Consider the following 15584-nt stretch of genomic DNA (forward strand, 5'->3'; position numbering starts at 1 on the left):
AGTCTCTGTTTAGCTTGAGTACAATTGTTAAGAATTTGTCACAATTACCACGAGTGGGGTTACAGATGGTTTTAATTCCTCTCCTATGCTCCTTCTCTTCTTATTCTAGTGACTATGTTTGAGCTTCTATCTGCCAAACAAATGCCAGGCACTGGGGACAGAACACTAAAGAACATAGACACAGTCTCTGAGTTTCTAATCTACTTGGAGAGGACAGATGAGAAAGGTGACAGGAACCAGAATGTAAGGTGTGCCTTGACTGGGATGCTATGGTATATTATGCTATGAAAGTGAAAGTCCCTCAGTCATGTCCGACTCTTTGCAACCCCATGGACTATACAGTCCATGGAATTCTCCAGGCCAGAATACTGGAGTGGGTAGCCTTTCCCTTCTCCAGGGGATCTTCCAAATCCAGGGATCGAACTCAGGTCTCCCATATTGCAGGCGATTCTTTACCAGCTGAGTCACCAGGGAAACCCAAGAATACTGGAGTGGGTAGCTTACCCTTCTCCAGTGGGTCTTCCCAACCCAGGAATTGAAGCAGGGTCTCCTGCATTGCACGTGGTTTCTTTACCAACTGAGCTATCAGGGAAGCCTATGTAATGCTACGGCAGAACAGAAAATGAATCCCTCCCGACTAGAGGGCACAGAAGGCTTCCAGAAGGCAGTGACATTCAAGATGAGACCCAAAGGATAAATTATTGGTTTTATTTTCTATTTTTTCTTGCAATATATTACTTATGCAATTTTGTTTATTTGCGCCTTGTGGGATCTTCCTTGAGCTGGGCCACTGAATTGGAAGTGCAGAATCCTAACCACTGGACCGCCAGGAAATTCCCTCATGTAATTTTATTTTTAAATGCACAAGTTTACTGATGTCAGAGTCAGACCTGGATTCACTCCTAAGATGTTCAAGGGAGCTGGCTCTCAGGGACACAGATGATTTAGTGTATTATTAACCTCACAGAGTGGAAGAACGCCTACAGCTTCATGGGAGAGGGCTGTATTCTGCCTCTGTTTGGTAAATGTGGAAACAGACCCTGTGGGATAGGCTTTTTAGGGCAGGAAGGGAAGGCAAGAGAGTTGGGTCTCAAGGCAACAATTATTCCTCCAAGATAATGTAAACACATTACATCACTAATCTACTTACTTATACTTGGAACCTTATAGCACATAGCCTTCTTAAAAGATGAATCAGTCCAGGAACTTCCCTGGTGGTCCAGAGGTTAAGAATTCACCTGCCAGTGCTGGCTTTGGCAGCACATAGACTAAAATTGGAATGATACAGAGGAGATTAGCATGGCCCCTGCGCAAGGATGACACGCAAATTCGTGATGCGTTCCATATTTTTAATAGATCGCCAACGGGAATTTGCTGTATGGCTCAGGAAACTCAAGCAGGGCCTCTGTATCAACCTAGAGGGGCGGGGAGGGGAGGGAGATGAGAGGGAGGTTCGAAAGGGAGGGGGTATGTGTATAGCGATGACTGATTCACGTTGAGGTTTGACAGAAAACAACAAAATTCTGTAAAGCAATTATCCTTCAATTAAAAAAAACAAAAATTGACCTGCCAATGGTCTAGATCCCTGGTCCAGAAAGACTCCACATGCTAAACCAAAAAGACACAACTACTGAAGACTGCACCCCTAAAGCCCGTACTCTGCAACAAAGACCCAGCACGGCCGAAAAAAAAAAAAAAGATAAAAAAAAGATGAACAAATGCATTTTAAAGTAGTGTCTAATTTTCTCAAAGGAAAATCGCTCACTTAAAACAATTAACCACTCCAAAAGGCCCACCTCAGTTGATCTTTCTTCCTAGCTGAATATTTTCCTTATAAGAATTAAAAGCTGATATTCACAGAACATGCTTAAGCCTGATTAAATAGAAAAGTGACAGCTTTACTTGTACAATACAAACCTCTAGTAAAAAAAATCCACCCCAAGTGTACAAACTTCACATGGCTTTACGTGACTTGCCTTCCTTCTTGCAATGCCTTCATTCCAGTTAGTAGAAATCAACCTTGTCAGTAAGAACTGAGAGGTTAGGTACAGAATTCTGAGATTCTTGATGTCTCAAAGATATGAAATAGATGCTTAGATGGACTCAACTGGCAACAAAATCCTGGCTCTGCCATGTACTGTAGAAACTTGGGATCAGTTATTTTAAAAGTCTGTTACTTCATCTGTAAGATGGGGATTAAGAGTTATGTGTAAAGTGCTTAGCAGCATGACTGGCACATAGAAAGCTGCAGGGAAAAGACTGGGATCATTGATAAAAGCAGTGTTTTGACATCATCAAGAGAAGACTGGGAGTGTTGATAAAAGCACGGTTAGAGCTGCCATTATTATTTATTGCAGGGGACTATATGCAGGAATGCAGAAGACCCAGGTTTGAACCCTGGGTTGGGAAGATCCTCTAGAGCAGGGAATGGCAATCCACTCTTGCGTGGAGAATCCCAAGGACAAAGGAGCCTGGTGGGCTATAGTCCACGGGGTTGCAACGAGTCGGACATGACTGAGAGACTAACACTAATATGCAGGAAAGAAAGATTTAATTTATGAGACCTAACATGACCACAGCAACAAAAGATGCTTGCTTCTTGGAAAAAAAGCTATGACAAACCTAGACAGTGTTGTATTAAAAACAGAGACGTCACTTTGCCAACGAAGGTCCATACAGTCATAGCTATGGTTTTTCCAGTGGTCATGTATGGATGTTGGAGTTGGATCAGAAAGGCTGAGCGCTGAAGAACTGTTTTTTAACAGTGGTGCCAGAGAAGACTCTTGAGAGTCACTTGGACAGCAAGGAAATCAAACCAGTGAATCTTAAAGGAAGTCAACCCTGAATATTCATTGGAAGGACTGGATGCTGAAGCTCCAATACTTTGGCCACACGACCTGAAGACCTGACTCACTGGAAAAGACCTTGACGCTGTGAAAGATTAAAGGCAAAAGGAGAAGGGGACGACAGAGGACAAGATGGTTGGCTGGCATCCCTAACTCAATGGACATGAGTTTGAGCAAACTCTGGGAGATAGTGAAGGACAGGGAAGCCTGGCGTGCTGCAGTCCATGAGGTTGCAAAGAGTTGGACACGACTTAGCGACTGAACAAACGTTTAAAAGAACTAAAGAAATATCTTGCTCTAAGTAAAATAGTGAAATAAAGATACATTTAGCTAAAATGAATACTGGGGGAAATGTGACATCACATGAAGACCCCCACAATGGATTGGAGGGTGTCCCCCCACCCACAAGACATACTGTCCTCTGTGCTGGCGAGTCACACAGAGAGCAGACCCAGTGTTCCCAGTCTTCCCAGAGCCGGGGGCTTCTCAGGTGAAGACCACAGACAGGAGCCTCATCAGCTCTTTAGGAGGTCTAGATTGGAGGCCCCAAAATCAGGGTCCCAGGAATCTGGCACCTGTTGTTGATATCTTTTTTCACAGCAGGACTCGATATGCCAGAGCACTGAACCATGACTAGCAGACAATCTGATGGTGCACTCACTGCCAGGCTCTTCTAAATAAGGCCCCCAGTGCTGGCTCATTACGCCCAGTCTACCCACCATCACACAGTTCCTCTCCAAACTTATTCTACTGCAACAATATACCTTGGACAACTTGACCAACACCTTGCTCAGCTGAAGAAGAGTCCATGATAATAAATTTTACTTAGTAAGCAAAACTTGTTTTGTCGTTTGTTAATGGCTTTAAAAATTGTTTTTAATTGAAGGATAATTGCTTTACAGAATTTTGTTGTCTTCTGTCAAACCTCAACATGAATCAGCCTGCTAATGGTTTTTTAAAAAGCATGTGTTTAAAAAAAAAAAGTAGGTTTTAGATGGGATAAAATAAATAAAACTTTAGTCCATCATGCTGTTTTGAGCCAAACTCTTCACTCTGAAGCAGCAGCTTCCTCTAATTAGGGTTGTATCGATGAGGGTAGAGAGCGAAGACTTTTGCTTTGATGTCACTTCTCCAGGGTTGGCCAGGCGACAGTTTCTCTTGTCTCTGTACACGACTCAGCAGCAGGCATGCATGGGCTTCTCGGCAGAAGGCTGCAAACCTGGCTGGCTTTCACACACCAGTCATTTGGCAGAAAACTTGGCCCGCGGGCAAAACACTTTAAGTGAATTTCATGGGTGTGGAGACATCTATGCAATGCCTCCTTTCTCCTTCCCTTTTAGAAATGCATGTGAGCTGCCCAAAACCTATTTCACACAGAAGTGGGTGCTACTTCTGGTATTGAAATGTCTCACTTTACACCGGCTGTCCTTCGGCGTTACACCTCACCTGCCCTCTCCCCGCCAGAATGCAGAATTTTGTGTATAGGACCAGCGGCAATACAGTCACAACATTTAGGTTGTTTTCCAGATTGGCTGCAAAAGCTAACATTATCTTTTCAAGTGGAAATAGTGTTTTTATAAAAGATCTATTTGTATAGCAGGATTTTTTTCCTCCAATGATGACTATTTCACATATAATACATCCCCTCCACGGAGAAAACTTGAATCCTTTGTCTCTAAAAACGGTCTCTTGAGACTGAGTGCTGTTGATTAATGAACTGAAGTGAAGGTGAAAAGACAAATGCAATGAGGTGTGGTTCAGCTAAGCAAACTAAACCAATTTGGGGACCATTAGAGTTTAAAAAAAATAGGGGGAGAAAGAAGGGTGGAGAGAACCTGTCTGGCATCCTGCAGGGCAACAGGATAGGGTGGGAGCAGGGACAAGAAATTTGGGGGAGATGCTGCTCATGTGTTTATGTAGGAAGAAGGTACAGAAAGGGGAGCAGTTAGTCAACTGGCCCTTTCATGTGAAGTGACATTCTGGAAACCGGACTGACTCGTTCAGTGCAAGCTGGATTTCGAGTGTAGGCAGACCTCATCTAAGCCCAAAGATGTGTTTTTCTCTTCTGTCCAGCAGACAGACTCCAACCCCTCCCACAGGCTGCTTATCAGTGGGCCCATTTGCACACCTGCTGGTGCTGGGCTGAACATCCGTGACCTTAAAACGGGGTTTGGGGGTTTCAAGATGGAAAAAACCCAAAGATCTCTCATCGGTTCTCATCAGTCAGGTGACCAGAAAGTATGTAAGCATGAGAGCAACTGAGGTAATGACTGTTCTTGTTCTCTGTAGACAACAAAAAAGAACAGAGCTAGATATTAAAGTGGGGCTTCAAATACACTTCAAAGAGGTTATGTATCTGTATTAGTAATGAGACAGGGACACAGCGGACTGCTGAGTATGCTCTGGAGGGCCACTTTAATCCAAGCATCACAACCTCTCCGTAGTGGAGACAGGAAGACAATTCCTTACTTTGCAGAGGTAAGGATGGGGGCAGCTTTGGGGGTCAGCTTGAGTTGTCATGTCAGGAAGGCCCAGCAGCATCAGCACCTGTGGGGTCTGAGTATGACATGACATCCTATGGTCGGTGGCGCTGAGTGTAATGTGAACGAGATCCCCTCTGAGGGCCTGCGAAGGGAGTCTCAAAACCAGCACTGTTCTCCACTTGATCACATGCCATTTTTCATAGTGTAAAACATGATTAAGCAAAGTGCCAGAAAATCACAGGAAGTAACATGCAGATGACTGTGACTTCCCACATGCCTTCCAAGGGATCAGGGAAACGATCTGATAGGCCTTTTCCATCCGTAACAACCCTGCATGTGTTTAACTTGGTGGGAATCTTCTGGGTACAAGGCTTCAAGGAACAGAATTTCTGAGGTTGAGTGTATATGGAATACTAACATGATGCACCAGAAGAAATGACTGAGGCTGATTCTCAGTGATAAAAACCACCCCTGCTTCACCTCTTATTTTTTCCTTGTATTTCCAAATTATCTGAAACACCTATCCGGAAACAAGCCAAAATCCCTCCTATTTTAACCTCCCTTGGAACACAGGAGAATCTAAACAGCTTGTTACAACTGCACTGCAGACAGAAAGCAATCAGATTCGAAGCAGCCGAGTTGGCAGAGCTTGGCAGAGGCAGGGTTAGGAATGCTGCAAGTTCATGTCTGTTCCTCTCCATTTCTCTTGGCCCAAGATGCTCTGATTTTATCAGCATGAAGATATTAAAAAACAGCTATGTGTGAGAAAAGCCACAGAGCCTCCTCCTCGGGCCAAGTCATATATGTCTAACACAGTCCCAAGTGGGCAAGAAGTGTTTCCAGGCAGTCACCAGAGTCAAAGGTGGTCTTCTTGAATGTGGGAAAAATCTCACTTTAATTGCAAACGACTTCATTTACAAGCACATCCAATAATGAACAAAATAAAGAGCTGTGACTTTTGAACGTGTAGATATATAAAAACCTCTGGAAATTCAGGTAGTTAAGACAAGGGTATTTCACAAGGAAAGCAACCCCCCCTCCAGCCCCCGCCTCCCATTTTTCAGAAGACTTTTAAAAGATCACAAGGCATACTCAGAAGTTCACAGTAGCAGGTTGACCTTGTAGGGAGAGAAGAAAACCTTCTTTCATATTGTCAGGTAAATATATATCAGTAATTCCACCTGACAAAGGCTGGTGGTGGGTGTCCTCCCCGAGGCAGGCGAGGGCAGAACACGGAGCGAGAGGGGTTTCTGAGCGGGGACGGGAAAAGGGGAGCAGAGAGAGACTTGACACCACAAAGGACCAAATCCATCAGTTCCCCCCACATGCCACACTGTGACCCCAGACGCGCGCGGACAAGAGCAGCCACCAGGGCGGCCACTGACTGTCCGCCCTGCCATGGATTATCAGAGGGTCTCAGTTTGGCCCACGATCAAAATCCTTGACCAGCAAACTCAAAAACTGTCACCGAATTTAAAGCATAACGTAAATGTCTAAGGAAATTCTTGTTTTATTTATGTATTTATATAGACTCCTTACACAAATAACATTCCTGTCCTCCTAAGGGTTTCTTCTATAAACTGGAATGGCCAAGGAAAAGCACTAATTTTGACTTGATTACACACGTTCAAAAGAGAAACAGGGAGTGAAGAGAAAAGCATTGGAAAGTCTTCGACTCTGGGGCTCAGCACGTACTACAGACACAGCGGACAAAAGATTCATCCGGGTTGTCGGGTAGCTCTGATGCCAAGGGAAGACTAGGGGAGCCCCCCCCACCCCACCCCACCCCACCCCACTGAGATAATTTCTACAGTTACTCTATCATGGTGCTCCAGCTAAAGCATAGGTTTTAAACTACAGAGTTTCAACTTAACATCTAAAATTTTAAACTGTAGCATTTCTGCAACAGATAAGCTCAGAGAGCTCATCTCAGAAGAAAAATTAAAGAACTATTGCTCTGATGATGAAAAGTCCAGCTGTCGCTCTCGCTCGGCCCGACTTCCAGGCTCAGGCAGACACGTACGGGGGCGGCGGCTCCTTTGTGGCGCTGTTCACAGTGGCGTCATCGTACGGGGGTAACAGCACCTGGGGAGAAGAGAAGATGCGGGTCAGAAGTTAAGGGTGCACACCTGCTCCCCTGGGCTTTATTTTAGCTCAAGTTTCCCCCCTGACGTGTACCCATATCAACTGTTCAGCAAGTGGCTGGATTTTGGGGGGAGGAGAGATTTTTGAATCCATAAAGAAAAGGAGAGAGACTTCTGGCCTTCTCTTGAGTTTTCCAATCCTTGTCCACTTGTACCTGGATGTCACAGTGCCTGAGGGGGCCAGAGGGCTGTTTCTAGGACAAGGAAGCGGGTGGAAGTGACTGAAAGGAACAAAGGCTCTGGGGTGACGTGTATATGTGTTCACACAAGTAGGGCAGGCGCCTGACTGACCACAGGGCCGCGGGTGGTGAGACCTGGGCAGTGAAGCAGGCAACACAAGAGCTTTGGTGTCAACCTGGACTCCAAGCGGGGACGCAGCCACATCCCATCAGTATCGCCACGGGAAGCGAGCCAACGTCCGTTTCTGTGTCTGCACCACAGGGATCCCTGAGAATTAAGAGGTCTAAGACACCTCACATGCTGTAATACACACCTGACCAGGCTGATGGTATCTGTAAATGGCTGGAGAGGAAGGCACAAAAATCCTAAGCTCATGAACAACCTTTCTGTTCACATTTCAAGGACAAAAATAACTGCACATAACCGTTTATGAACTGTCAACATAAGAAGACAATGGCTGACTTTGACTCTGCGGAGTATTTACAAAAGAGAGAACATCAACTCCATGTGACTGGCCTCTATTTAGTCAACTAACATTTATTGTACACCTACTATGTGATGGTTCCTGCCCTTAGGAATTCAGAGATGAGATGCCTTGAGACACCCTACCCAGCTCAAGGTCTTTGTGGAAAGAGAAAGATATTAACAAATGAAGTGGAACAAAAAAAAACACATTTTGTTATTAATACTTATTAATACTTTTTCTATTATGAAAGTGAAAGTCGCTCAGTAGTGTCTGACTCTTTGTGACCTACAGTCCATGGAAGTCTCCAGGCCAGAATACTAGAGTGGGTAGCCTTTCCTTTCTCCAGAAGATCTTCCCAAGGATCAAACCCAGGTCTTCCGCATTGCAGGCTGATTCTTTACCAGCTGAGGGGGAAGCTGGTAAGGAAAGCTCTTCTATTCTATTATGGACATGACTTAAAGTGGTAAATGGCTATCAATTCCATGAATTACCACGCCTAGTATCTATCCCCTTTGGCTCCTAGGGGACACTAAAATTCTCAAGGTTTTCTTTAATTTTTGTCTACACTACTCCCACCTCCCCCCACCACACACACACACTCAACACACTTCACTATTTGGTTTTCTCCTTTTCTAGTGTCTGCACAAGTGCCGGGCCGCGGTCCTTGTCTTCCTTAACCCAGGGCCTGTTGGCCAGTAGGCACACAGACACTTCGGTGGGATACCTGAGTGGACAGTCCTGCAGGCTGGCCCTTGGAGTCTCGTATGGTTACTGGGGGGCGGTGTGGAGCTGGGACACTGGCCTCTGCATGGTTAGGGTCCCCTCAGGAGACAGAAACCACCCCGTGGTGTGAACAGAGAAAAGTTTAACGAAGAATCACGGTATGAACAGGAGATCGGAGCTGGGGAACTCACTGAGGAGCAAAAAAGGAGAACGCGGACAGCTGTGAGCGCTGACTGCTGACTGAGGGAACTCACGGGAGGGGCAAACGTGGAAAGGGGTCTCCCCCAAAGGCTGGGGAATCACTGTTGGAGACGGTGTGGCGGAACCCACTGGATGGTAGCGAAGCTTCCTGGGTAGAACCAGGCCAAGCGAGCGAACCATCTGACCGGGAGCTGGGAGGCGGCCGCAGAGGCGCTGTTCACGGGGACGGGGAGGTGCCGCTGGCCTGGAAACTGCCTGAGACAAGGTGCGTGCTGGGGGGCTGTCAGGGAGACGGAGTGCCCGTGCCGCTGCCCCGGGGGCCACGGACAGTAAGATCTGAACGCTGCGGGGCACACACAAATTGGGAGGGAAAACGCCTTCCTCCTCTGGCGCCCCCTGCCTGGGAGGCTGGAGAGCAAGGTGGCGGGCGAAGGGGTGACGTCACCGGTGAGACGTCACCAGGCCAGCTCCGCCTGGGCTAAAGGGAGTGGGGAGGAGATGGACTGGAGAGCTGCACCGTGGGAAGCGGGTCACACAGTGGGACATGGGTAACACAGCAGGAAGCGGGCAACTGGCTCAGCACCCACAAGAATGTCAAACGGGTCTGAGAACCGTTCCGGAAGTGGTGGCGAAGCCGCAGCTGTGAGTCCTTCCTCCCGGGTGTTGCCCAGGAAGACTCAGGGCCAGGGCTTGGCTGCTGCTGGCGGCGCTGGAAGAGAAGCCCAGGATGCACTCAGTACAGGAGCCCGTCCGAGGCCAGGAAGCGTCCCCGTGTGCCCCCAAAAAAGGCCCCCGTGTGCCCTGCATCCAACAAGCCAACGCTGACTGAGGACACAGAGGGTGCTGGGTCATGCCCCCCCCCCACACACACACATGAACACACCTCGCTGTCTGTGGAGGAACATTCGTTCCAGAGAACTGGAGGAACTGATCTTTGAAGTGGCCCTGCCGAGATTCTGCTTGCCCTTAACAGCATCATGAAAGGGTGCAAAAAGAGGAGCTTATTTAATTTATGGAAGTAGATTTGCACCTTTTCCACGTTAGGTGAGAAATGGAAATTTCATACCTCTCCTCTGTAGCCCTATATGACCCACTTAAGATTACTATGAAGCCAAACGCCTGTGACTTTGTAACTTTACTAAGATCTGTGTTTTGTGTTTCAGCCCACTGCCTGGGGAGGGCAGCGATGGGCGCATCACGCTGAAGCGCGAGACTGACACCCCGCGGGTGTGGACAAGATGTCCAAAAACAGACATGGACAGCTTGAGGCAGGCTGGAGGGCAGGGAAGCTCCTCGGGAGGACGAGCCTGCAGCGGGAGAAGAGGGCTGCCCGGCAGGCAGGGAGGCGGGGGCACAGGCGCAGGGAGTGGGCTGGGAGCAGAGCGCTTCCTGGGAACCCAGCGGCTATGATGTGATGCTCAGGGTGGTGCAGAAGGGGCAGGAGAGACAGGCCAGGTCAGAGCACAGAGGGGACCCGTGTCCCCCTCGAGGAACATTTCCGGTCTCTGGCAGCAGCATGTCCACTAGGAAGCCTGCCAGTCTCCGCTGGAGCAGAGCGTATTCTCTACTCTAAAAAGACAGCCCGGCTCTCTGCAACTGCATGTCTGACCTGAGGACTCAGCCTCCAGCATGTGTGTGAGCAACAGAAACATTTGATTTTGTAAGACTCAGCGTCAGCTTTATACTATACCATCTCACCGAGCAATCAGCTGCTTCCTATCTGTCACTTTCCTTGGAGGAATTACCATAAAACACAGTGTGGCTACTCAAAAAGAAGTGAAATCAGCCATCACAGCCAATTTATTTTTTTTCCCCTGCCACGAGCCAAATGCAACACTCAAAGTTTCCAAAATGTTCACGGATGATTAAACACAAAACTGTCTTGAAGAAGAGAAAGTGCTGCAAATTTGTCTTCTGCTTGCCAAAAACTTATTTTCACATTAGGTTTGGCCGTATGTCACTGTTTCTTGCTATTTACTTTCAAACTCATTTTCAAGTTTCATTTCGTATCATTAACATCCTCATGGGCTTTCTCTCTCAAAAATTCTGTTGCCTTGGACCCTATATCCAAACTCAAGATGCCTGGTGAAGATACTGACACCCTCACACTTGTCTTCACCTCCCCGTGCCCACGTACTAAATACAGACCAGAAAATACTCTTCACAGAGCACTTCATACTCCTGAATTACTTTCAATGAACAGTTCTCCAAATGGAGTTGGTTTTAAATTCTGAAGGGAATAGTGTTGTCCTTGTTTAAGCTATATGATGTTAATTTTAATGATGATTTCAAGGAAGCCTTGGTGAAATAAGGATTGCCATACTGCTTCTCTTACAGTATGTTAAAACTTACTGAAAACACTGGCTATTGTCCTTTTCAAGTAAAATCAATGAAGCAACTTGGGAATCTGAGGAAATAACTGCAGGATCGATTAAGACAGAAAATGCCAATTAAGATGCCCTACAACACAAAACTTAACGGAAACGTAATTATTTTGACATTGTTAGAAGAATTACATTAAAACAGAATTATTTTGACATTGTTTGACATTTAATTAAGCCCCATTTTTTATTTTTAAAAATTTGATCATTCACACTGAATGACCAAAAAATAATCTCTGAAGACTAAAAATATACATCATGCCCTACCTTGCTGTCTAATAAACAGCAGCTACTCAATGAGTTCAAAAATTGGCAAAGGTGTATGTCAAGGCTGTGTACTGTCACCCTGCTTGTTTAACTTATATGCAGAGTATATCAAGTGAAATGCCCAGGGGGATGAAGCACAAGTTAGAATCAAGACTGCCAAGAGAAATAACAATAAGCTCAGATATGCAGATGAAACCATCCTTAAGGCAGAAAGTGAAGAGGAACTAACAGCCTTTTGAAGAAGGTGAAAAGTCAGTTTAAAACTCAACAACCAAAAAGCTAACATGGCATTCACTTCATGGCTACTAGATGGGGAAACAATGTTAACAGTGACAGACATTATTTTCTTGGGCTCCAAAATCAATATGGAAAGTGACTGCAGCCATGAAATTAAAAGATGGTTGCTTCTTGGAAGGAAAGCTGTGACAAACCTAGACAGCATATTAAAAAGCAGAGACATCACTTTGCTGACAAAGGTCAGTATAATCAGAGCTATGGATTTCCCGATAGTCATGTATGGATGTGAGAGCTGAACCATAAAGAAGGCTTGACCACCAAAGAATTGATGCCTTTTAACTGTGGTGCTGGAGAAGACTCAAGAGTCCCTTCGACTGCAAGGAGATCAAACCAAAAGGAAATCAACCCTGAATATTCACTGGAAGGACTGGTGCTGAAGCTGAAGCTCCAATACTCTGGCTACCTGATGTGAAGAGCTGACACATTTGGAAAAGACCCGACACATTTGGAAAAGACCCTGATCCTGGGAAAGATTGAAGGAGCAGGAGGAGAAGGGGATGACAGAGGATGAGATGGTTGGATGGCATCACTGACTCAATTGGGACATGAATTTGAGCAAGCTCTGGGAAATAGGGAAAGACAGGGAAGCCGGGTGTGCTGCAGTGCATGAGGTTGCAAAGAGTTGGACACAACTGAGCAACTGAACAACAAATCAATAAACACAATATGCATTATATATATGCATATATATATGCACAAATGCATTATATATCTCAGCCATGCACCACTTCACTTCAAGCAATATTCAATACAACCAAGCTCTAGTCTAAGCACAGACCCCAGGAGTTTGTCTTATTAGGATCTCAACTACAGAGTGAGTGAGTGATGGTGAAACTCCCTTTCACACAGATGGAAAATCCCTCTTGTCAATGACCCCAGCAGGGCATCTGCTCCGTAGGAAGATTAGCATCTATCTATATACAGTATCTTCTTTCATTGGGAGCGGTCATGCTAGGGGACATGCACTACCAGGAGAGTAGATCATCATTCATTTTGATTCAACTCAACAAATATGGAGAGTATTGTAAGGGGATCTTCATCCTCAGCTACGTCAACAGAACAGTTGGAGGGAGAAACAGATTAACATCAAAGGTTGCAAAATGGAACACCCTGGAATAAAAGTGGTTCCAACTGGCCGTATGTCTGCAAGTCATTAAAATTTGGAAAACTCACTCACTCCATCAAACACTAAGAAATGATAAAATGCTTAGGAGTAAAGAATTATGTATGGGGGAAACAGTAAATGTAGTTTCACTGTAATGTCAGAGTTAAGGTTCTGAAGGCTTATTCGGAACTCTATGGTTGATAGGATTACAGTATAGGTAATGTTATACAAATTACCTTCTGACATTCACAAAACTATGTGCCAAATTTTATATGTGTGCATTTATTATCCTGGGCAGAGTGCTCAGAGCTCTCATCAGATTCTCAAAGAGCCATCCAAGATCCTGGGGTCCCAGACTGTAGCGGAGGGGGGTGCAGGCATAAGGCAAACTGCAGACAGTCGGTCTGCTGGTTCTACATCCTAATAAGGGTAAAATAGCTTAAGGAGAAATCAAGGCTCAGGATGAGGGCCTGTGGTACCTCATCCACCTTGGAGCAGGAGAAGCCTTAGTTTAAAAAAAAAAAAGAACTGATCAATTGTCACAGAGTCAAACATTTGGGAAATATTACTATGTAGTGGACAGATCTGATAGATCACGGCAAGGTAAAAGGTTAAAAACTCGGCAGCTGAAAAAACAAAGCAATTTTTTGCTTGGGAAAAAAAAAATTGTACAAGAACAGGGATGTACATGACAGAGCTCTGCACTGAGCAATATTTTCTTAAAATTAAGGAAAACACTAACTGGAGATGTAACAACAAAAATCTTGATGTGACTGTATTAGGCAGATGAAGGCAGTGGAGAATATAGAGAGAATAAAACTTAAATCCTGTTCAAAAGTCAAAAGGAATCTCAAACTGATCCTTGAAAAATCAGTAATGTAGATGAAATATGGAGGTAAATACCAGAAGTTGCCAGTGTTTACTTCTGGACTGGAAAAGTGGGGAATGGGCAGGAAAATGGCGGCAGGCCGCTGAGAAATAAACCTTGCACTACCTTGAGTTTTAGCTATGCACATGTTACACTGTGTTAAAAATATTTTAGAAATAAAAGGATAAGCATAGCAGGCTTGAAGGAAAGAAGCCAACTGTTAAGGGGCAACTTGCAAACCTGAGGCCAGGGGGCAGGCTCGGGGCCAACCTGAGGCCAGGGGGCAGGCTCGGGGCCACCGCACCCCTCTCGCTTCCTGGCCAGGGCCACCGCACCCCTCGCTTCCCGGCCGGTGGGTAAGGTACACAGTGGCTCTGAGCTTCTGCAGGGACCCGGAAAAGGACCCCAACTTGCCGGAGATGATCCGTCTAAGCCAGGAAGGGTGGTGGGCATGGGACACGTGCAGAGAAGACACTAACAAAGCAGCCAGGCAGCACAGTGCAGTTGGGGTTCCCTGCCCAGTACAATGTGTTTCCACATTTCCACCAGGCCCCTGGCCTGGGTGAGATTCTCCTCCAATCTTGTGAGACCCAAGCTCATCTAGGGTGCCCCGAACACCAACAGAAACTAGAGAACTAGGATGCCATGAGGGGTCCCCAGGAAACAGACGTGAGCCCTGGGAAACAAAGGACTTCCTCATTTAATACACCCTCTTCACGCCACTCAGGCCCAGGCCACTAGCAGCCCATGTTCTGGCTCTGTCCTGTCTAATTTATTTTTATGACTTCCAGCATGGCAAGTTTAATACCAATCAGGCTCCTTTTCCCTATGATTTCTCTCACATATGTTTTCCTTCTTGTCATTCCACAGAAAGCCCAAACAACCCCAGGTCCAGGTTAAAATCACTTCCAGAGATCTGAAATATTCTAGCCGCAATTACTCTTCTCTGAATTAAGCTATGCAACTGTGTGAGTACTCAGACGTTCACTGATGTCTGACTCTGCGATCCCATGGACTGTAGCCCGCCAGGCTCCGCTGCCCATGAGATTCTCCTGGCAAAAAGACTGGAGTGGGTTGACATTTCCTGCTCCAGGGGATCTTCTTGACCCAGGGATCGAACACTCATATCTTATGTCTCCTGCACTGATAAGTGGATTCTTTACCACTAGTGCCACCTAGGATCAGACAAATGAATTAGTTTTTAAAAGTAAAACATCAGTTAGATATTTTCATGTTCTTTATAGATAACATGAAGTCATAAGAGTAACACTAGAAATGGCAGTACTATAGTATAGCACTCTGAACTCAAGACAAGACCACTCTTCTGAAACACTTACATAAGCAGCTTATCAATTAAATTATATCCTCTCTTATAGTATTAACTGTCTTGTATGTTTACCGCTCTCCCCTCCAAAAAGTTTCTAAAAAGAGTCTTACATTTCCATGCCCTTTGTCAGCACACGTTGTTAGACAGAGGTGTGTCCAGATATGAGTTGTTTCATTGCATTTCAGCTATATGGCTGTGGTCAAATTCTAGAGGCAACTGGTGGTGGTGGTGGTGGTTGGATGAAACTCAAACTCTGAAATTAGACCTGGGTTCAAATTCCAGCTCTGTGAGGTATA

At 45.7% G+C, this 15584-nt stretch overlaps 1 protein-coding gene and 1 non-coding gene across 2 annotated transcripts in view; one reads left to right on the top strand and one right to left on the bottom strand.

Annotated features, from left to right (window-relative positions):
* The first annotated feature begins 1244 nt into the window (after positions 1 to 1244).
* On the top strand, positions 1245 to 1351 carry LOC139038549 (U6 spliceosomal RNA). The gene has a single exon (XR_011491590.1). It is a non-coding gene; the product is annotated as a U6 spliceosomal RNA (small nuclear RNA).
* Positions 1352 to 6197: 4846 nt separating this feature from the next.
* The window catches only part of LAPTM4B (lysosomal protein transmembrane 4 beta), a 63276-nt gene continuing 53889 nt past the window's right edge, over positions 6198 to 15584 (bottom strand). Inside the window, exon 7 of the mRNA XM_020903159.2 lies at positions 6198 to 7414. Coding sequence (XP_020758818.1) covers positions 7337 to 7414 — 78 coding nt within the window. The 3' untranslated portion in view covers positions 6198 to 7336. The remainder of the gene's footprint in view (positions 7415 to 15584) is intronic.

Source organism: Odocoileus virginianus, chromosome 15 (assembly GCF_023699985.2).
Source record: "Odocoileus virginianus isolate 20LAN1187 ecotype Illinois chromosome 15, Ovbor_1.2, whole genome shotgun sequence".
NCBI classification, from domain to species: Eukaryota; Metazoa; Chordata; class Mammalia; order Artiodactyla; family Cervidae; genus Odocoileus; species Odocoileus virginianus.